General features: G+C 49.8%; 1 protein-coding gene across 6 annotated transcripts; it reads right to left on the bottom strand.

The window, feature by feature from the left end:
- Positions 1 to 15455, bottom strand: MRPS24 (mitochondrial ribosomal protein S24). 6 transcript variants are annotated; one of them, XR_014783789.1, is made up of 5 exons: positions 15108 to 15159; positions 10574 to 10651; positions 8276 to 8387; positions 7223 to 7737; positions 1 to 347 (listed from the first exon to the last, which is right to left on the bottom strand). XR_014783789.1 is itself a non-coding variant. In XM_084804307.1 (4 exons), the coding sequence occupies exons 1-4, from the start codon at positions 15147 to 15149 to the stop codon at positions 7454 to 7456; spliced, it is 516 nt and encodes a 171-aa protein (XP_084660433.1). In that variant the 5' UTR covers positions 15150 to 15159; the 3' UTR covers positions 7173 to 7453. The 6 variants fall into 6 exon arrangements, 1 of the variants encoding a protein (XP_084660433.1); XR_014783788.1 differs by lacking the exon at positions 1 to 347 and adding an exon at positions 3670 to 3907; XR_014783786.1 differs by lacking the exon at positions 1 to 347 and adding an exon at positions 14294 to 14436 and having other exon boundaries at positions 7174 to 7737; positions 15108 to 15455.
- Positions 15456 to 21419: the final 5964 nt, after the last annotated feature.

The raw sequence follows: 21419 nt of genomic DNA, 5'->3' as shown, positions 1-21419 counted from the left end.
GGCAATAAAAAAAAACATTTATTCATTATGTTCCTATGCCGCCGAATAGCCGAAGCTCTCTGGTGGTTCACAACAATCAAAAGGCCGACAATTTCCTGCCCGAGGTGGCGTCTTTCTGCTTCCTGGTAGGGCTGGCCCTGCAAGTGGGTACATGTCCTCTGGGCTCCTTGCCTCTTGCGACTCAGGGCAACCGAGGCAGTTTTCCCATTTGTCCAGAGCCGCAGCTTGCCCCGGGATTAATCCTCAAGGAACCGACGGCCTAGTCTCAGCTCACCGGAGAGGATTTCGCAGTGTTTCACCCAGTCACCTGCTCGAGCACTTGTGGAGGTCCTGCTTGCAGCGGAGACCTGAGAGCAGAGGCCCTGGGCAGTTTACTGCAGCCTGCTGGATGCACGCTGCCCAGCAGCTGTAGCTGTGGTTCACGGGCAGCATGGAAATGGTCCAAGTTGTTTGCGCACACACCCCACCCAACAACTGCTACTCCTCTGCAGTGTTTTGTCATTTTGTTCCACTGGTTATTTTTCCTTTTCCTTTCTACTTTTACCTCGCCTTGTTTGGGTCTCCTCCCCCCACAAAACTGGAGACCAGATGTGCAGACAGTGGGACAGTGAGCTGCACACACCACTGCCTTCTTTGCCAGCAACATGAAGAGACTACTTTATTTATTTTCTCCCATTTGTATCCCGCTCCCCATCCAAACAGATTCTGGAGCGGTGAACACAAGTACAATAGTAAAAAAGATAAATGATCCAAATAGCACATTAAAATTATTAAAAACAGAATGCCAATTATTAAAAACAGAATGCCAATAAAAGCCATGGGTGGTCAGTCAAGGAAGGCTACCTGTTTTCAGGAGGTGCCAAAAACAACAGTGTTGGCACTGCCCGCCCCCAGGGGCAGGGAGTTCCAAAGAAACGGGGCTGCCACACAGAAGGCTCTTCTCCAGGTGGACTCATTGGGCCAAAGGTCCGTGCGGAACCACCAGGTGCATGCCCTCTGATGGCCTCAGCAACTGAGCAGGTTGAGGGCAACCCGAGCTGGCCCCAGGAAAGCTGGAGGTGTTGCTGCTGCTGCCGTCGGCGGCAGAGGCCGATTGCAGAGCAGTTCAAACTTTGCACCCACTTGGGTGTTCTTTAGGGGTGGGGGACTGGTAGAGGCAAGGGGCTGTTCAGCCCACATTCAGTCATTTCGCACAGGTGTTGGCATGCAATCAGGTACAAGACTTTAATCGACCCAGGGCTGTTTAATTGATTCAGTACTGCCGCTGTAGTTCTGCTGCAGACTTGGAGCGTATGTGCGTGTGTGTGTAAGAGAGAGCGAGTGTGAGAGAGGGGAAATCAAATCATTACCCAGGCCCAAAGAACTGAAAGGCACCTGGTGCACCCACTCGCTGAAGGAAAGCTGGTCTGGGGCTGCTCAGTTCCTGGACGGGAACCCCGTGTATGCTGCCTTGGGTTCCATGGCAGAAGACAGGTAGGATGCAAATGTAACATTAACTTGTCATAAAAGAATGCCATATGTCCAAACAGTTGAGTGCTCTTTAGCACCAACGAAGAGAGAAGCTCCACTGAGGAACTCAACAGGCCAACTGGGTTGTCTTGACTTCTAAACTTGGTGCTTCCCCTAGGGCCAGAGCTGCTCTGTAGGGGGCAACCTTGACCACGAGGGACTGGCAGAAGCTGGCTCCTTTGACCTTGGGATGGTTCAGAGGACAGAATCATATGCTGCAGCCAACTGGCAAGGAGTGTGAACGTGGTGCCCCCTTGGGCTGAGCAAGTAGTAAACAGGTGAGTCACACCAGCGTGACAAGATCTCCCCAAGGAAAGGACAGGCCCCAGCATTACAAGGCACGAACCAAAGCCAGTGACCCAGTCTGGAGGACAAAGCCACAGGCTACTCTTCTCTTGCAAGTTTTGGAAGCCTAAAATGTTTTTAAATAAATGCAAGTAAGGCACCACGTTGGGACCGCAAAAACCCATTGCTCCTGTTTAAAAAGGGCTGCACCACTTTCTTCCTCAGATGTACAGGAGCTGCTGATGAATTGGATTTATACCTCATATAAGAGCTTGCTTGCTAACTCTTACCTATATTGAGCGGAGACCGTTGGGAACTGGATCTCACTTAATTTTGCAATTATGACCATGCTAGTATTTTGAGAGTGAGGTGCACTGTAGCAAAAAGCAACAAACTATCCCCAAAGCTGCGTGTTGTCGGCAGCAGAGATGTGTATCCATTGAAGTTAATAAGGAGGAAAAGCTGAAGGGGACTCACACCCCTCTTCCAAAAGATCTCCTGCATTTCAGAAGGGGAGTGTGTGCTTAGACAGGCACAAAGTTGTCTCAACCATCCCTCTCCCTCCCCGTTTTGATGCCAACTGCAATGAAGCCGCATTCTAGGATAGGCCTGTGAACCTGAGCTGTGGCCTGGAGGCACTGCTGCTGACACACACCACCAATGCTGCTGGCCCAGGTGCTGGAAAGGTGTATGGGCACAGGCGCGCATTCAGACCACAGCGCCAACATGTGCCCTTTTTAATGTGGCTCCTCCTGCCCCTGCTGCAGGAGCTGTGCTGTCTCATCCTGCCCTGGGGTGCTTAGGGAAAGGACTACCCAGAAAAAACCCACATTCTCTGAGCTTCCAGTGTGGTTGCTGGGTATTACTGTATTGGCTACAAGCTGCCTTGAGGGCCTGAAAGGAAGATGTTTATTTGGGGTGAAGCAGCGTTGCCTCCTCCCCATCGCATGGGGGCAGAAACAGCAGCAGCTGTTTTGGAATTGTCCACCAGGGAGGAAATCTATGCTGCAAAAGAATTGTCCAGGAACAGATGACAATATAGGAAGGTATAAAATCGTCAAGTGGCTAAAATGGAAACCAAACCATAAAAACTATATGGGAGAAAAAGGTTAGCCAGGAGGCAGTTCAGACACAAAAGGGAAACTGAGCCACAGACTCTAGAGGGTGGCCTTCTGTGGTTTGTGTTGGGCAAGAGACTCTTGAAGACAGTCACGGGTTCCACAAACATGGCTTGTACATGCAGATGGCTCCTCCCTGTTTGTTCTTCCAGACTGCAGTTCTAAAATAACTTTGTGCCTGGCATAACAGGCCCTGCAGCAAACACTCTCACCCACACCTTCAAAGGGTGTTGTTTTAACACACACATTGGCAAAAGGGATCATGCAGTAAACACTGAATTGATTTAGATATAACCTGACAAACCAAGTGGTGGGCTCATTAAGGCGGCCTTAATGCAGCTGCTCTGGGCTTAGCAAGGTCCAGAGTCACTTACATTAGTCCCAGAGCCTGAAGCTCTCTGCACACCAGCCAGCCTAGAAAGAAAACTCTGAGCTGCTCTGATGTTTGCCAGGACCCAAGGCAGGTGAGGGTGGGGGACTGTTTTCTTAAGCCAGGCTGGGGGATGTGGTCTGGTGAGTCTTAAAAAGGGCCCTGTACTCAGAGCCACCCAGTGAGACCTCAACTGTCACCACCACCAGCCATTCCAGCAGGAGATGAGAATGGGAAGCAGAGCCAATCCACCCACCCTGCCAAAATACTTGCTTTCCTCTTCCCTCCCCACTCATTTTTCCTTGTGTGCTGTGACTTCTAAATTTTAAGAACTGCCTTATTTTACCGATTATATGCAGGTCGCTTCAAGAGGCATTTTGGCTGAGGAACAGAATAAAAATACTTTTAATAAAGGATCTGAACTTGGGTTTTCTATGGCCAGCTCCAACATTCCATCCACTGCGCACTGTTCAGCTGTGCAACTGGTCAGGTTGGCCAGTGGCTGCAGGGCTAGCATGGGCCAAAGAGGCTTCTGGAGCCCCCTTAGCCATGGCACAGCACAGCCTTAGACAAGGAGTTCTCTCCAGACTTGGTTGCCACAGTTGTCAGATGGGAATAAGCATAACTGAATAGGGGATGCGAAGAGAAGGGTGCAAGATAAGTCAAGGCTAACACAATACATCAACACCTATAGTATTCTGCAACAACAACACTCCTGGGTTGCCCTCCTGAAGGGCAACCCAGGGACTGATTGCTGATTGCACAGCAATCAGTCCCTGGAAGTCCAACAGTGTGTGTCCTGTGGCTGCTGTCTGCATCATTAACTCAACGGAAGAGCCAAGGTCCAGGGGCCACATGCTCAGCCCTGGCAACGCACCACAACACACAGCACCAGGACAGGATTAGGCTTAATGAACAGTAACAGGCCAGTCATCTCCTGAAGGGACACTCAGCTCCAGAGCCTTCCAGGAGGGCATCCTCAGCAGCCCACGGACTGCATGGAGAGAAAGCCAGGAAACCCTTTCAGCCAGCTGGACCACAGGAACAATCCTGCTGCCGCTGCCACCCTGCTGGGAAATCTGCACATCACAAGCAACAAGGCCTTCTTGGGCACTGCTTTCGACATCTCAGGTGCTCGTTTATCACGTGAGCTTATGGACTACCCTTTGTACACGTTCAGACAGAAGAAACCATTTCAGAAAAATCCAAAGGCATCAAGGAACTGGGAGAACCATTTCTAGTGTTCATGTCGGGCCAGTTAACCACATGCGAGCCAAGCCAATCCCTCTCTCCCCTGCCCCCACTCCATGCCCACATCTGCAAAACAACTTAGTGCTCCAGAAGGAGGGCAAAGGCAGGAAGGAGAAGCAGCAGGGTTTGCAGAGGAGTCAAGCAACCCTGTCCTTTGTTGTGGTTGTTTTAACTTGGATGCAACTCCCATTGGTTTTAACAGTGCTTGCAGGTATGCGGCCATAATGTCCTGTGTTCCTCCACACTTGCTTCTTCAAGCTCAATGTTCCTGCCCAAGGTCTTGGAGGCAGCCATATGGACCTGCAGCAGAGCAGTGTGCAGGGAGGGGACCTTGCTTGCCCCAAAGTGAATCACAGGGGTCCAATAAAGGTGGACCCCAAGTTTACAGCCTCCCTCTCCCGTTCCCCTGGTTTTGATGAGAGAGCTCCCAGCCAGGCCTGGGAAAGTCATCCATAGAAGTGGAGAATGCCCTCTGAGAGGAATGATTTGCTGCCACTGGGGGAAGGGGGCACCATGGTGGATGCACCCCACCCCAACTTTAGCAACACCAGTCGCTACAGACTCAGCCAAAGGACAACTGGGAGCACCATCTCCACTGATCTCATGGAATCATAGAATAGTAGGGTTGGAAGGGGCCTACAAGGCCATCGAGTCCAACCCCCTGCTCAATGCAGGAATCCAAGTCAAAGCATCCCTGACAGATGGCGGTCGAGCCTCGTCTTGAACGCCTCCGGTGTGGGAGAGCCCACCACCTCCCTAGGTATCTCCTCGGGCCAGAGCTGGAACCACCCATTTGCTAGGATTCTGCCCTCGTTCAAGCAACGCCATTGCTTGTGGGAGGGCAGATTCTCCGACCTGCGGAGGCGAGGGCTGCTCAGTGTGCTCAGAGCTGGCATCAGCATAACTGCCTCCCCTTGACTGTCCAGTCACGCCACAGCTCCCTCCCCAGAGGCATCATTTCCAAGAAAGAAGGAAGGAAGGAAGGCGGCGAGCACAGTTGCGACATCATGCTGGGCCTCGGGCTTACCTCTGCTATCACCCCCCCACACACAAATAAGGAGAACCTCAGTCGCTCCTCCTTGGCCCCTCCCCACCCCAGCGACAGCTGTTAAGGACAGACTCCCTGTGACTGCCTCAATCCAGTTTGTGTTGTCACATGCCCTCAGCTGGCACCAAGCCTGCCAAGAGTCCCTGGGTGCAGCCAAGGGGCCAGGACCAAAGGGCGGACTCCGGCAGAGGCCAGTGCCAGGCCAGGGTGTGGCTGCTCTTCAGCACCTTCCGTCAAGCCGCCTCCTGCTAGGTGCATGCAGCACACGCAACGCGGCTTCCACTGCAGCTTCCTGGAGTTTAGCCCAAGGACCGGTTTTCAAGGTTCAGCCCACAAACATATGAAATAACACAGGAAGGCTTCTGAACATGAGCAGAGTGCATTTGCCTTACTGCCACCTCCCGCATGTGGCAACAGGGGAAGGAAGAGCTACTGCCCTGTCAGGGAGCGAGAGGCTGGACTGGCCACAGAAGCAGCACCTGACACTGCGGGCGCTCTGGGCTGATGCTGCAACCTGTCCACCACTCGGCAGCTCACTGCTAACAAGCCCCACAGTTGTAACGTGAAGACTGTGAGACGAAAGTTAAGACACTTCCACTGTTAGCACAAGCACACACTGCTATGCAAGAGGTGCACATATTTTCCCTCACAGCAGAACCCGTTACTCAGGGCTATTGTGGGGAACCCAGCTGCCCAGAAAGGACCTCAAGAAAGCATGCCTGTGAAGGCAAATCCTGTTCTGCCAGCACTCCACGTGCAACATGTACTGCTGGGAATTGCGACTTCTAAATGTCCCTGGGCTATGTGTGGCATATGAAATGCCAGTGGACCATTCAGTGCCGTTTACCAGCCTGATTTTTTCAGTTCCAGAGCCTGAGCACTTCCTTTCTTCAGCACTACAGCACAAGAGGGGAGGGATTATGCCCTCTCTAAAATGTCAGAAATCTGAGGGACTTTCCAGACACTCAGTTTCCAGAGCATGCAAAGCTCCCCATCCAGCCCATGGAGTTTCTGGGGGTTCTTCCAGGGGGCGAGGCCTGGAGGAATCCCCCCCTAGTCTGGCAATAGCAGCAGGGGTGTAGTCGGTGAGCCAAGATGTGTTCTTCATGCTGAGAAATGTATCGCCCATTTGCTGCACAGGGTCCATCACCTTCCCCTTTCTGAAAGCACTTCTTCACAGAAATTGTATTTTCCATATTTGTGCTAGGAGAATGACACTGCTTCCCCATCAAGCGGGACCCACACAGGTGTCACGGGCACCTGAGACACTGCGACGTCACTGATGACAATGCACAGTGCCCCCCCGATCTTAACACTCCGCCTGCAGACTTGAAGCTAGTCAGTCACTTTGCCCTGTAAGTCAAGCCTCCGCAGTGCAACTTTCTCCCTCTCAAGCTCTGAGGGCCACACCTTCCACCTTTACGTACCGGGGGGGGGGTGAGGCAGGAAAGAGCAGTCGCCCAGCTGCCTCCACACGCTGTCCCCAGCGAAGTCATCCCCCCGCAGCAGGAGCTTCAGTGGATGCTCCTGCCTAATGGTGCAGGCAAGAGCTCTACATGCTCAGGAAAAACAGATCTGGAAAGAGCCACATATAGGGGGAGCAAGCATTCCTTGTTTGGATTTCAGCACACCACAAATTACCTGCTGATTTGAAAGCAAGAGCCAACTCAAGTGGCCACTTGCAAAACTAACATCCTCCTCAGGAGACGGACGTTCCTGCAGTTCCAGTCCCTGCAGGGAGACTCACAGGAGGGAAAGCAATCCTTCTCCTCGAGGATGAGTGAAGCAAGCGGTCTGACTGGGCCTTGGCTCTGGGACAACCAGGAGCAGAACAGTGCCAGGAGCATCTCTCTATGGCAACTCCAGCCAGGACTAGAGATACTTGTAGACCACCTTCACAGGGACTGTCTGCACTTCCATCTTGACAGGGCATTTGTACAGGAAAGAAAGCAGCGCCTCTGTGTAGCCAATCAGGAAGTAGAACTTTGAGGGTGGCAGCCTCTGTGCAAGGATGGCGCAGATGATCAATGTACTGGCACGGCGCTTCAGCACAATCTCATTGGCCAGGCAGCCATGGAAGGTGCCATAGATGAACTTCCGGATGAAGACGTCCTCCACGGTGCGCTCAGCTGCCCCACTCTCACCATTCAGGTTACCTACAAGGTAGGCAGACAATCAGACACAGGACAGGGCAGGGCGGGGGGGGGGGGCATTTCTGGTTGCTTTCTGACCAGGGAGTGGGCAGCAGGTCTGCGGAGAGCAGCCAGTGTGGGCTCATCCTGCTCTACATTCACGACACACAGCAGGTGTGGTTAATTTCAACCAACCACAGCTTTCTCTATACAGCAACTGGGCTGAGTCAGCCAGGGCATGGCTCAGACCACAGGTCAGCCCCAGGGGGAGCAGGACCTCAAGTCCTTATCAGAAGGCTGGGCTTGGAAGAACCTGCAGCTCATACTAAATATTGAGGATGTTTCTATACCACACAAGGAAACCACCAATCCCAGACTGGACTCATTCTCTCAACAGGAAAGCAGCGTGAAAGGACACGCCTCTCACTAGGGACAGGACAGCGAGCCCACCACCTCCCCGTCCCTTGGGATGAAAACTAGCCCAGCTAGCCTCAGCTCCCCCTCCTTTGTGGAGAAAGACCTGGTTTATGTTTCAGAGCAGCCAGCTCCCTCCCTCACTCACTTGTGTGCTGAGAGAGCCAGCCCTTACGGTGAGCGATGTAGTGGGGTGGGTGGGCTTCCTCATATGTCACAGGCTTGTCCCCTTTGCCGACACGAACCCGAGCTGCTCTGTTCTGCAAGAGGCACGGAGGGAAGGCAATCATCACACAAAAAGGCATGTGGGTATAGCCACACACACACAGAGACTGCATGTGAGCATAGGGTGTTGTATGACTTTTACAACGGCAGAACACATCGAGCTGGTTCGCATGATCAAAATAAGCCACCGTGGCTTATTTAAATCACGACGCATGCTGGATGCAATTTCTACAATCACCACCTGGGTGCAGTTTGTCATGTCATCTGAACCCAGGTGGTATGGCTTGTCAGAGGTGTAAACAACCCTCCAATAACTGATGGGCTGTTGTAGGGTTTTTAGAGGGTCATTTCCCACTCCAACAGGCCATGCCACCCAGGTTTGGATGACACGACAAGTGGTTACCTCCACAATTTCTACGATCACCCAGGAAGTGATTGTAGAAATTATGCCCCACCCCCAAATCTCCTGAGCCAAGCTGCACAGTTAGGCTTCCATGCAGATCCACTGCAGGCCAAGGAAGGGGGGCATCACAGGCCAAGAATTTCTTATTTATTTATTTCTATACCACCCAATAGCCAAAGCTCTCTGGGCAGTTCACAAAAATTAAAACCAACATGCATTCAATAAAACAATATAAAATATATAGAATATTAAAACCACAGTATAACAATACAACCAGAATAAAACCTAGCAGCAATGCAGAGATTTAAAATACAGATTTAAAACAGCAAAGCTAAAAGTCTAGAAAGCTAAAATGCTAGGGAAAATAAAAAGGTCTTCACCTGGCACTGGAAGGAATACAATGTAGATGCCAGGCGAACCTCACTAGGGAGCTCATTCCACAGCCGGGGTGCCACAACAGAAAAAGCCTTCCTCCTAGTAGCCACCTGCCTCACTTCCTTTGGCAAGGGCTCATGGAGGAGGGCCGCTGAGGATGATCTTAAGGTCCAGGCAGGCACATATGGGAGAAGGCGATCCTTCTTTGAAAGTTAATACCAGCACTTTGAATCGGGCCTGGAAATGGACCGGCAGCCAGTGCCGCTGGAAAAGTACTGGCATAATATGAGCTAGTTGGCCAGTCCCTGTTAACAATCTTGCTGCCCTATTTTGGACCAGCCGAAGTTTCTGGACCACTTTCAAAGGCAGCCCCATGTGTTGTAGTAATCCAGATGAGAAGTTATCAGGGCATGGATAACTGTAGCTAGGCTATCTCTGTCCGGATTAAGGGCGTAGTTGGTATACCAGCCTAAGCTGATAAAAAGTGCTCCATGCCACTGAATTCACCTGTGCCTCAAGTGACAGTTCTGGGTCCAAGAGCACCCCCAAACTACAAACGTGATCCTTTAGGGGGAGCGCAACCCCCTCCAGAACAGGTTGAATATCACCTAGCCAGGCAGACGAACCACCCACTAACAATACCTCCGTCTTGTCTGGACTGAGTTTCAGTTTATTGGACCTCATCCAGTCCATTACCGTGCCTAGGCACTGATTCAGAACAGCCACTGCCTCAGCTGGGTTTGATGAGAAGGAGAGGAAGAGCTGGGTGTCATCCGCATATTGATGGCACCTCAGCCCACACCTCTGGATAACCTCCCCCAGCAGTTTCATGTAGATGTTAAACAGCATGGGGGATAAAATAGAGCCCCATGGAACCCCATGGCTCAGTTGCCATGGCACACAGCAATAATCCCCCAGCACCACCTTCTGGAATTGGCCATCCAAGTAGGAGCAGAACCACTGCAGTGCAGTGCCTCCAACTCCCAACCCAGACAACCTATCCAGAAGGATACCATGGTCGATGGTATCGAAAGCCACTGAGAGATCCAGAAGAATCAACAGGGTCGCACTCCCCCTGTCCCTCTTCTGGCAGAGGTCATCCCACAGGGCGACCAAGGCAGTTTCCGTTCCAAAAACAGGCCTGAAGCCCGATTGAAATGGATCTAGATAATCCGTTTCTTTCAAGAGTGCCTGGAGCTGTCCTGCAATCACCTGCTCAAGCACCTTGCCCATTCTTAATAATCAAAATGGAGTGAGGTTTGATTACAACACAACAACATTTTAGAACAGCCTTCCACAACATGAACAGCAAAGACCTTTAACACATGAACATGAATCCGAGAGCACACACTTAAAGCCACGCGCCAGGACACAACGGATATTGCAAAGCACACAACTCCCAGGCAGCCACCCAAGTGTTCCCTGGACCCATCCATGTCTTACCTTGCAACAGGCAGTGCTGGTCTGGAAACCACGCCTTGCAGAGAGAAGCCAAGTGCTGCCAAGTCTTCCTGCAAAGGCCTGAAAGCCGAGCACAATCAGGTGCCTGTTATCCAGCACAACAGGCAGCAAGCAGCACAGGAGGGCATGCAACGGAGAACCACCCCGAGGGCCTCTCTTCCCATGGGAAGCCTCTAGAAGCTTTGGTCAGTGGGACCATCCAGCTGTTCAGGCAACAGTAGATCTGCCTTAGAGTGCTGCGCCCACGAAAGTCCCTCTTACCTTCTGAGGCTTTGGAAACAGGATGGGGTAAAAGCCAGAACAGAACAGCCCATTTAAAAACAACATGCCAAAAACAGCGGCATGTGTTAGAGACCCTTGAGAACAATATTTTAGGGCTGGAACCCTCGCAATATTATACTATTATTAACCCCATAATGCCCAGAACCCATCCAGAACAGAATGGAATGGCCCAGAATGCCAACTTCCAAGACATATCTGGATCTGGCGGGATGGAAATAAGCCAAGATACTTCTACAGAATCCACATTCCAGTACCAGGTCATATACTTTGTTCCACAAGAGCAATCAGGAATGCCAACCTCCGAGTAAGCCAAATCAACCAAATTCACCATTCATAACGGAATAGATGGGACTTGTGCCGCAACCTGAAAAATGTCCACCAAAAACATATTGCAGCACCAATTCTGGACAATAATCCACATTTCAGAAAATAGCATGGAACACAAACTTCCCAGTCAGCCAAACTCACCAGCCACAGCTGACTAGATGGGATTGATGCAGCAACCCACAATATTTGCGCAGAAGCAATGTTCAGGGTTTTGGGAGAATGAACCAGAAGATCTATGTCTGAGATAGCAAAACCAACCAAATTCAGTAGTCATACATATGGATTGATGTTATAAACCATAAAGCTTTTACAGAAGCCACGTTTTGGTTTGCCTTTGGGGCAATAGCCGATATTCTAAAAAAAGCAACCTGAGCACTAACTTCCAAGCTAGCCAAACCAGCCTAATTCAACAGCCACACCGGACCAGATGGGACTGATGTAAGAAAGCCCAAAACTTCAACAGAAGCCTTATGGATCAAATGAAAACTTATAAATCACCAGGCCCAGATGGTATCCATCCTAGAGTTCTTAAAGAACTCAATTGTGAAATTATTGATCTTCTAACAAAAATATGTACAATGTCCCTAAGATCAACCTCTGTACCAGAGGGCTGGAGAATGGCTAATGTAATGCCAATTTTTAGAAAGGGATCCAGGGGGAATCTTGGAAATTTCAGGCTGAATAGTTTTAACATCTGTTTGGGGTAAACTGGTTCAAAGTATAATCTGTATATATAAACGGAACTGTTTGTATGTCCTTGATTAGCCTTGAAAACTGTACATCCATTTTTATGAAACTTCTAGGATTTGTTCTACCTCTGTCTGGGATAGTTTTAGGCATACTGAAAATTTAAACTGCCATCTTGAAACAAAATGGCGGCCAATTTTTAAAAAAGATTTATGGTTTTAATGGAAGTGTTCGTTTGTATGTCCTCCAAGACCATGGAACCTAGATACCTGAAACTTGGCATGCAGACCCCAGGGATCTTACAGGTGTACACCACAGGGTTGCTTTTTAAAAATACATTAATTTAAATTAATTTAAATGTGTCTGTGTGGTTGAAGCCTGCAGTTCCATATTCAGTCACTATATAGCAGACTTTCTTAACCAGGAGACAGTTTTGCAGTTCATACAGTTTGAAGCCAGGAGGAGGTAGTCTGAGGAAGTCTGAGGACTATGGCTGTCCTCTTCCCTCTTCTGCTGGGCATCCCCCCCCCACTGGACAGAACCCCTCCCTCAGGGGCTATGGGGTCACCACGGCAGGGATTGTGCCTAGGGTCCAGGGTAGGCATAATGCATCCAACTCTGGCAGCTGTGTAAGTTTGCTTGACGGCTTCACTGTATCAAACTACATCTAGAACAAGGATTCATGTGATAAAGAATAATAACTAACGGTTCTAATAGCCTAACCTAACTTTTATGATCTCACTAACTGCTATCCCTGTCAGCTCCCACCTCTAACTCAACTAATTCTCTCTCTCTTCTAGCCAAACAACTGCCTCGGCTCCTACTCATTGACTTTCCCAAATGACATGATCTCCACCCATTCTTCCCCCTGCTACCAGCATGTTTCATTCTCTTCCCTCAGTCTCTTTCTCGACAGAGTCATTCCATTTGGAGTTTTCTGTAAGTCGTTTCTTTTTCTTTTCTGCTAATGCTATAACTGAATGTCATCTGCACGGTTCTGACTGCATATTTGTCAATACGTTCGTCGCATATTACTACACTCCCTCATCAGTAAAAACTACCTGATATTTTCCTAAACCAGTATTCAAATTTGTTTCCTTCACCTTGACAAAGTTTATCACACGTATTGCTCTCAAAATTAATAATGCAACCAAAAAGATCCACTTTAGAGCGGACATCACGGGATGCTAAAAGAAAATATTTGAGACGTTCCAATGAAGCTCTACATCAAACCAATGTATGTTGGATTGCTAACAGGAATCGTAACATCAGCACATTGCTTTGCAGTCCACAGTGTTTGAAGTCTGGAGAGACTAGTAGGCCAATGAACAGAATTATAGGCTTGCCCCCTGGGATGGGGAAGCCCCCGCCCCGGAAATGGAATGCACAGGCCCTTCCCTCAGGGGGCTACTGGGGTGTACCATGGCACAGGCCATGCCTAGGGCTGCCAGTGGGCATGGCTTCACTCAGATGGGGCAGGCACAACGTCTCCAACTCTGACGGGTGTGTAAGGCTTTGTTGTATCAAACTAAGGGCTCTTCTCAACTAGGGCAAAGCAGGTCTGTTTGCTAGTTAGATACAATGAGTAAGCATATAGGAGGACAAGCCCTGCTGAAAAAGAAACATGGTTTCTGCAAAAGTAAGACCTGTCTCACTAATTTTTCAGAGTTCTCTGAGTGCCAATAAACATGCGAAAACAACAAAGACTCTTGTGGCACCTTAAAGCCTAACAAATTTCTTGTGCTTAGCACCCAACAACTTTTGAGAGTAGGAACTGTGAAGGTAGTTAGCGTTGTCTGTACTTTTTTGCATTTCAGTTCCCTCTGGCAGCACTGTTTACAGCTCCTCCCTTGCCCCCACATGTTCATGGAGATCAGTCATTTGAGATTGACACTTCATGTATTTTAGGAAGTAGACTGTGTCCACAAAATCTTACATCAGAATAAATTTGTTAGGCTTTAAGGTGCCACAAGACTCTGCTGTTTTTGCTGCTACAGAATAACAGAGTCACCCTTCTGAAAATAAACATGTGGACAGGGATGAGTATCCAAATAAGGTTTTGTGGACATTTTGTAGCTTCTTGCATCACTCCCACACACTGTGTGTGGCTGGTGAGTTTGGCTGGAAGTTGCTGTTCTGGGCCTTCTTCTGGAATATGGTCTATTGCCTGGAACAGGCACCAAAATACGATTTCTGTGGATGTTTTGTTATCACATCCCTCCCATCCAGTTGTTCTGGACCTTTGCGGAATATGGACTATGGCCCGGAACAGCTACTGGAATGTAGCGTCTGTGGAGGCTTTGTAGCTTACAATTTCAATCCCATCTAGTCATGTGTGACTGGTGAGTTTCGTTGATTTGGCCCTCTTGGAAGTTGCCATTCTCGGCCATTTTTCGGAATACTTGCTGTTGGCTGGAGCAGGCATCAAAACATGGTTTTGGAGGACGTTTTGCGGCACACTGCATCCCTCCCATGTAGTTGTGTGTGCCTGGGCTTGGGTGGCTCGGAAGCTGCTGTTCTGGGACATTCTGTTCTGTTCCGGATGGGTTCTGTGCATCATGGGGTTAACAGTAACACAACATTGCGAGGGTTTCCACCCCAAAATGTTGCTCACCAGCGTCTCTAACGCAGGCCGTTGTTTGGGGCATTTCCAAAAAACACAGGGCTGCCCCCGCCTGTCCCGCCGCCCCTGTGGAAACCAGACAACGGCGCCCGGCACGCGGAGGCGGCGCCCGCGCGTCGGGGGCGAAGGAGCGGCGGGCGGGAGAGGCCGAGCGCCCCGCTGGCCTGGCCGCCGCCCCTCCCTGCTGTGAGGTGCCAAGCGCCGAGAGGCGGGGCCCGGCCCGGCGGCCGCGCGCTTCCGCCGCCCGCGCGCGCGGCCGAGCAGCCCCTGGCAGCGCCCCGCCGCAGCCCCCGGCACAGCGCCGGGCCTCGCCTGCTCCGGCCAGCGGACCCGCCTCGGCGCGTCTCCCCGCCCTGCGCAGCGTCTCGCTTCGCTCTCGGCGTGCGGTGCCGGGGCGGGCGACTGCCAGCGGAGCGGCCCGCCGAGCCTGTTCCGGCGGGGGCCGGGCCGGGCCGGGCCGCTTCGAGCCGCCGCGGCGCCCGCGGCCCTCCTGCCCCGCGGCAGCCGCGCCCGCGCTGGGCGGGCGCTGCCGCGGTTCCCCGAGGCCGCGGCGCCAGACGGCGAAACAGCGCGGCCCGGCCTCGGCGCGCGACTCACCTGCAGGCCGCGCCGCGCCGGCCCGCACCAGGGCGCCGCCATCGCGGGGCACGTGACGCGCGGGGGCGGAGCTCCGGCGTGGCTTGGGCGGCGCCCCGCGCGCTGCAGGGGCGGGGCGCCGGCCCGCCGAGCTGCCCCTGCGGCGCCGGCTCCGCAGCCTCCCGCTGTAGGCGCGGGCCCAGAGCCGTGCGCGGCGGCCCCGTCGGTTTGTCCCGCGGCGGGCGGAGGCGGGCCGGGCCGGGCCGGGCCGGGCCGGGCTCAACCGCCTGGCGCGGAGCCGACCTGCTCGCGGCAGCCGCCCACGGGGCCGTCGCCATTGAGCCGCCCCGCGACCGCGTCCCGAGCAGGTCGCCGCTTCCCCCCGTCCCCCGCCCCCATTGGAAGTTGGGCGGTTTGCCCCAGTGTGCACCGCTGTACACTTGCGCACGTTGCGTTGCCGTTTGGATGAGCAGTTTGGAGCGATCCTGGTGGAGCTCCTCACAATCCCTTCTCGGCTTGACCGCCCTGAATAACTTGGTGTCATCCGCATACTTGGCCACTGCACTGCTCGCTCCTGGTTCCAGATCATTTAGGAACAAGTTGAAAAGCACTGGTCCCAATACAGATCCCGGTGGGACCCCACTTTACATCTCTCCATTGGGAGAATTTGCCATTTATTCCTGCTCTCTGCTTTCTGTTCTTTGGCCGGTCACTGATCTGCAAGAGGACTTCTCGTACTCCATGAGTGCTAAGTTTGCTGAGGAGCCTTTGGTGAGGGACTTTGTCAAAAGATTTTGGAAGTTCAAGTAAACAATGTCTACTGGATCACCTCTGTCGACGTCTTTATTGACACTTCTCAAAGAAGTCTGAAAGGTTAATGAGAGAGGTGTTACATTTGCAGGAGCTATGTTGAAATTTTTTTAGCATTAATAACACTTTACACCAATTTACCAAGAATAGATGTTAAGCTAACCAGCCTGTAATTTCCTGGATTCCCCCTGGATCCCTTTTTGAAAATTGGTGTTACACTGGCAACTTTTTAGCTTTCTGATATGGAGGCTGATCTTACAGACAAGTTATATATTTTTGTTAGAAAGGCAGCAATTTCACATTTGAGTTATTTAAGAACTCTTGGATGATAACATCTGGACCTGATGATTTCTCTGTTTTGAATTTGCCAATAAGGTCCACAACTTCATTTCCTTTCACCACTATTTGCCTCATCTCCTCAAATTCCCTTCCTGAAAACATCAGTTCAGGCACAGGTATCTGCCCTACATTGCAGTGAAGGCAGACACAAATAATTATTTCAGCTTGTCTGCAGTCTCCTTTAACTTCCTTGTCATCTGGGCATCCCAGCTGGTTTCTTGCTTCTGATGTCTTTTAAAAAAAAGATTTTTAAAATTGTTATTTGTTTGTTGTTGCTGTTCAGTCGTTAAGTCGTGTCCGACTCTTCGTGACCCCGTGGACCATACCACGCCAGGCCTTCCTGTCCTCCGCTCTCTCCCAGAGCGTGCTCAAGTTCATATTCATTGCATCGGTGATGCTATCTAGCCATCTCATCCTCTGCCGTCCCCTTCTCCTTTCGCCTTCAATCTTTCCCAGCATCAGGGTCTTTTCCAGGCACTTTCCTCCTCCTTGGTGTTGCCATCCTTCTTTTTAAACAAATCTTGTAGGTCTTCGAATATTACACTAAAAACTACATTGGGGCACGTCAGCCCTGATTCCTCCTAATTAGATAGGAGTTTTCAAAGCAACTTTGAGCGGTGATTAAGCTCTGGCAGACTTGCCTTGTAGTCCAACCCCTCTGCTGCGTCGCATAAAGAGCTCTTTTTCCAAGGCTTCATCCAGAATGCTGCTCTTGCTTCCCCCTTTCATTCCAGGGGAAGATAAAAAGGTTTTTCAACCTTTTAAAAGCTGTTTGAGATAGCGTCCCGCGGAGACTCCACAGAACGCCACCAGGGCGACATTGGCTCCGACCGGAAGTCAGACTGAAGCTACCTGCCCAGTCAGCTGCTGGGAGTACTCAGGCCACCACCACCCCAATTCACTGAAGCTCTCAGGGGCACCTGGTGAGCTCACAGCCACTCAGCAGGAAATGGACAGTCCTCTGGACTTCCTCCAGCCCACTTACCTCTTTGTTTTTGTCTCCTTTGTCTCTTCTGTCACTGCAGCTCCCCTGGCCAACTCCTGTTTGCTCCCCGTTTGCTTGCTCACTCTCTGGGAGCTTGCCTGCTTCTGTAGTCCCTAGACCAGCTGGAGCAGCTTGCTCTGCTCTGCTCAGCTCAGCTCAGCTGGGAGGTGGGAAACTTATACTGGTTTAAACACCCATATTAGCCTGTCCACACTTTAAGATCAGCAACTGAGGCTGTTCTCACTTGCCAACCTTTGGGAGCGGTTAGGTGGACCAGTTCACAAGAAAGGGGCTTTTCTGCAGTGGTCCCACACCTGTGGAATGGGCTGTCATTCAGGCCCCATTGTTGCAAGCTTTTAGGAAGGCCCTGAGGGCTTGCTTGTTTTCTCTGGCCTTCCCTTGATTGTTTTATTGGACTGGTTTGTAGCCATCACTGTTGTATTTAGTACTGTTTAGACAAGATGTTTTATTGCTGTGTTGGTTGTTTTTAGAAATGTTTGCTATGTTATTATATGGGTCTTTACTTTATGGAATGTTATCGCTGTAAGCTGCCTTGGGAGTGTTCCTGCTCTGAAAGGCAGACTAGAAATATTTTAAATAATAATGATGTTGCATGCTGTTACATCAGGATTCATTTTCTTAAAAATGAAAAATTAAAATTTCATAGTTAACTATGTATGGTAACTCACCATATGTGTAACACACTGCTGTAAGTAGTCCTGCAATCAGACAAATACGGTCTGGACAAGATGAAATCTAACTTCGTAAGTTTCAAACATCCCTTGCAAAATCTATTAAATGTAAATACATAAAACATAGGCTAATTAAATCCATATTCATACATATATAAGAAAGCAAGACAAACAACAGAATATTAAAAATATATATTTTAAGCGAAATGTTTCAGCTTTCACTCTCATCAGTATCTGTGCTGTTAAATGGATATCAGGCCTGACAGTTTGTAATGCCTGAAGATGAAAGTTCCTTAGCAGAAAAAACAGAGGTATGAGTAGTGTAATGCTTAGGAGTTGTCCTCCAGATTAAGGCCATTTGGACTAAGATCTCAATCTATATATCCAAAATTTTCCCCTTTTTTCAAGCATGTCAGTGTCTTTTGCTTGTTCTATTGGTTGTTGTTGTTGTTCAGTCGTTCAGTCATGTCCGAATCTTCGTGACCCCGTGGACCATAGCACGCCAGGCCTTCCTGTCCTCCGCTCTCTCCCGGAGTGTGCTCAAGTCCATATTCATTGCATCGGTGATGCTATCTAGCCATCTCATCCTCTGCCGTCCCCTTCTCCTTTTGCCTTCAATCTTTCCCAGCATCAGGGTCTTTTCCAGGGACTTTTCTCTTCGCATAAGGTGGCCAAAATATTTGAGCTTCAGCTTCAGTATCTGTCCTTCCAAAGAGCAGTCAGGGTTGATTTCCTTTAGGATTGACTGATCTGACCTCCTTGCAGTCCAGGGGACTCGTAAGAGTCTTCTCCAGCACCACAGTTCGAAAGCATCGATTCTTCGGCGCTCAGCCTTCCTCATAGTTCAGCTCTCGCAGCCACACGTTGCTACTGGGAAAACCATAGCTTTGATTATGCGGACCTTTGTCGGCAAGGTGATGTCTCTGCTTCTGACTATGCTGTCGAGGTGTGCCATAGCTTTCCTCCCAAGGAGCAAGCGTCTTTTAATTTCATGGCTACAGTCACCGTCTGCGGTGATCTTGGAGCCCAAGAAAATAAAATCTGTCACTGCTTCCATTTCTTCCCCTTCTATATGCCAGGAAGTGATGGGGCCAGATGCCATGATCTTCGTTTTCTTAATGTTGAGTTTCAAACCAGCTTTTGCACTCTCCTCTTTCACCCTCAACAAGAGGCTCTTTAGATCCTCTTTGCTTTCTGCCATTAGGGTGGTATCGTCTGCATATCTGATGTTGTTGATAATTCTCCCAGCAATCTTAATTTCGACCTGTGATTCATCCAACCCAGCGTTTCTCATGATGTACTCTGCATATAAATTAAATAAGGAGGGCGACAATATACAGCCTTGTTGTACTCCTTTCCCAATTTTGAACCAATCGGTTGTTCCACGTCCGGTTCTTACTGTTGCTTCTTGACCCTCATACAGGTTTCTCAGGAGACAGGTAAGGTGGTCTGGTACTCCCATCTCTTTCAGAATTTGCCCGAGTTTGTTGTGATCCACACAATCAAAGGCTTTAGCGTAGTCAATGAAGCAGAAATAGACGTTTTTCTGGAATTCTCTTGCTTTCTCCGTGATCCAGCGAATGTTGGCGATTTCATCGCTAGTTCCTCTGCCTCTTTGAAACCCAGCTTGTACTTCCGGTAGTTCTTGGTTCACATCCTGCTGAAGCCTAGCTTGTAGGATTTTGAGCATAACCTTGCTGGCATGTGAAATGAGCGCAATTGTACGGTAGTTTGAACATTCTTTGGCATTGCCCTTCTTTGGAATTGGAATGTAAACTGACCTTTTCCAGTCTTGTGGCCACTGTTGAGTGTTCCAAATTTGTTAGCATATTGAGTGCAGCACTACAACAGCATCATCTTTTAGGATTTCAAATAGCTCAGCTGGAATACTGTCATCTCCGCTAGCTTTGTTGTTAGTAATGCTTCCTAAGGCCCACTTGACTTCACTCTCTAGGATGTCCGGCTCAAGTTCAGTGAGCGCACTATCATGGCTATCAGGGACATTAAGATCTTTCCTGTATAGTTCTTCTGTGTATTCTTGCCACCTCTTCTTAATCTCATCTGCTTCTGTTAGGTCCCTGCCTTCTTTGTCCTTTATCATGCCTCTCTTTGCACAAAACGTTCCCTTGAGATCTCCAATTTTCTTGAAGAGATTTCTAGTCTTTCCCATTCTATTGTTTTCCTCGATTTCTTTGCATTCTTCATTTTAGAAGGCCTTCTTGTCTCTCCTTGCTATTCTCTGGAACTCTGCATTCAGTTGGGTATATCTTCCTCTTTCTCCCTTGCTTTTCGCTTCCCTTCTTTCCTCAGCGACTTGTAAAGCCACATCAGACAGCCACTTGGCTTTCTTGCATTTCTTTGTCTTTGGGATGGATTTCATTGCTGCCTCCTGAACAATGTTACAGACCTCCATCCATAGTTCCTCAGGCACTCTGTGTATCAGGTCTAATCCCTTAAATCTATTCCTTACCTCCACTGTATATTCATAAGGGATATGATTTAGGTCATACCTGAATGGTTTAGTGGTTTTCCCTACGTTCTTCAATTTAAGCTGAAATTTTGCGATAAGAAGCTCATGATCTGAGCCACAGTCAGCTCCAGGCCTTGTTTTTACTGACTGTATAGAGCTTCTCCATCTTTGGCTGCAAAGAACATAATCAATCTGATTTCGATACTGACCATCTGGTGATGTCCATGTGTAGAGTCGCCTCTTGTGCTGTTGGAAAAGAGTATTTGCTATGATCAGCGTGTTCTCTTGGCAAAACTCTATTAGCCTTTGTCCTGCTTCGTTTTGTACACCAAGGCCATGCTTGCCTGTTATCCCGGTGATTTCTGGACTTCCTACTTTAGCATTCCAATCCCCTATGATGAAGAGGGCATCTTTTTTTGGTGTTAGTTCTAGAAGGTGTTGTAGGTCTTCATAGAACCGATTAACCTCAGCTTCTTCGGCCTCAGTGGTTGGGGCATAGACTTGAATTACTGTGATGTTGAATGGTTTGCCTTGCATTCGTACTGAGATCATTCTATCGTTTTTGAGATTGTACCCCAGTACTGCTTTTCCCACCCTTTTGTTGACTATGAGTGCTACTCCATTTCTTCTAAGGGATTCTTGCCCACAGTAGTAGATATAGAATCATAGAATCATAAAATAGTAGGGTTGGAAAGTGCCTACAAGGCCATCGAGTCTAACCCCCTGCTCAATGCAGGAATCCAAGTCAGAGCATCCCTGACAGATGGCTGTCCAGCCTCATCTTGAACGCCTCCAGTGTGGGAGAGCCCACCACCTCCCAAGGTAATTGGTTCCATTGTCATATTGCTCTTACAGTCAGGAAGTTTTTCCTGATGTCCAGCCGGAATCTGGCTTCCTGTAACTTGAGCCCATGATTCCGTGTCCTGCACTCTGGGAGATCAAGAAGAGATCCTGGCCTTCCTCTCTGTGACAACCTTTCAAGGACTTGAAGAGCACTACCCTATCTCCCCTCAGTCTTCTCTTCTCCAGGCTAAACA

This window comes from Heloderma suspectum, chromosome 6, assembly GCF_057233095.1.
Source record: "Heloderma suspectum isolate Gila_16-S chromosome 6, 16-S_ref, whole genome shotgun sequence".
In the NCBI taxonomy this organism is placed as follows: domain Eukaryota; kingdom Metazoa; phylum Chordata; class Lepidosauria; order Squamata; family Helodermatidae; genus Heloderma; species Heloderma suspectum.
The sequence above is the reverse complement of the archived record's forward strand: the minus strand, read 5'-3'. Positions and strand labels throughout refer to the sequence as shown.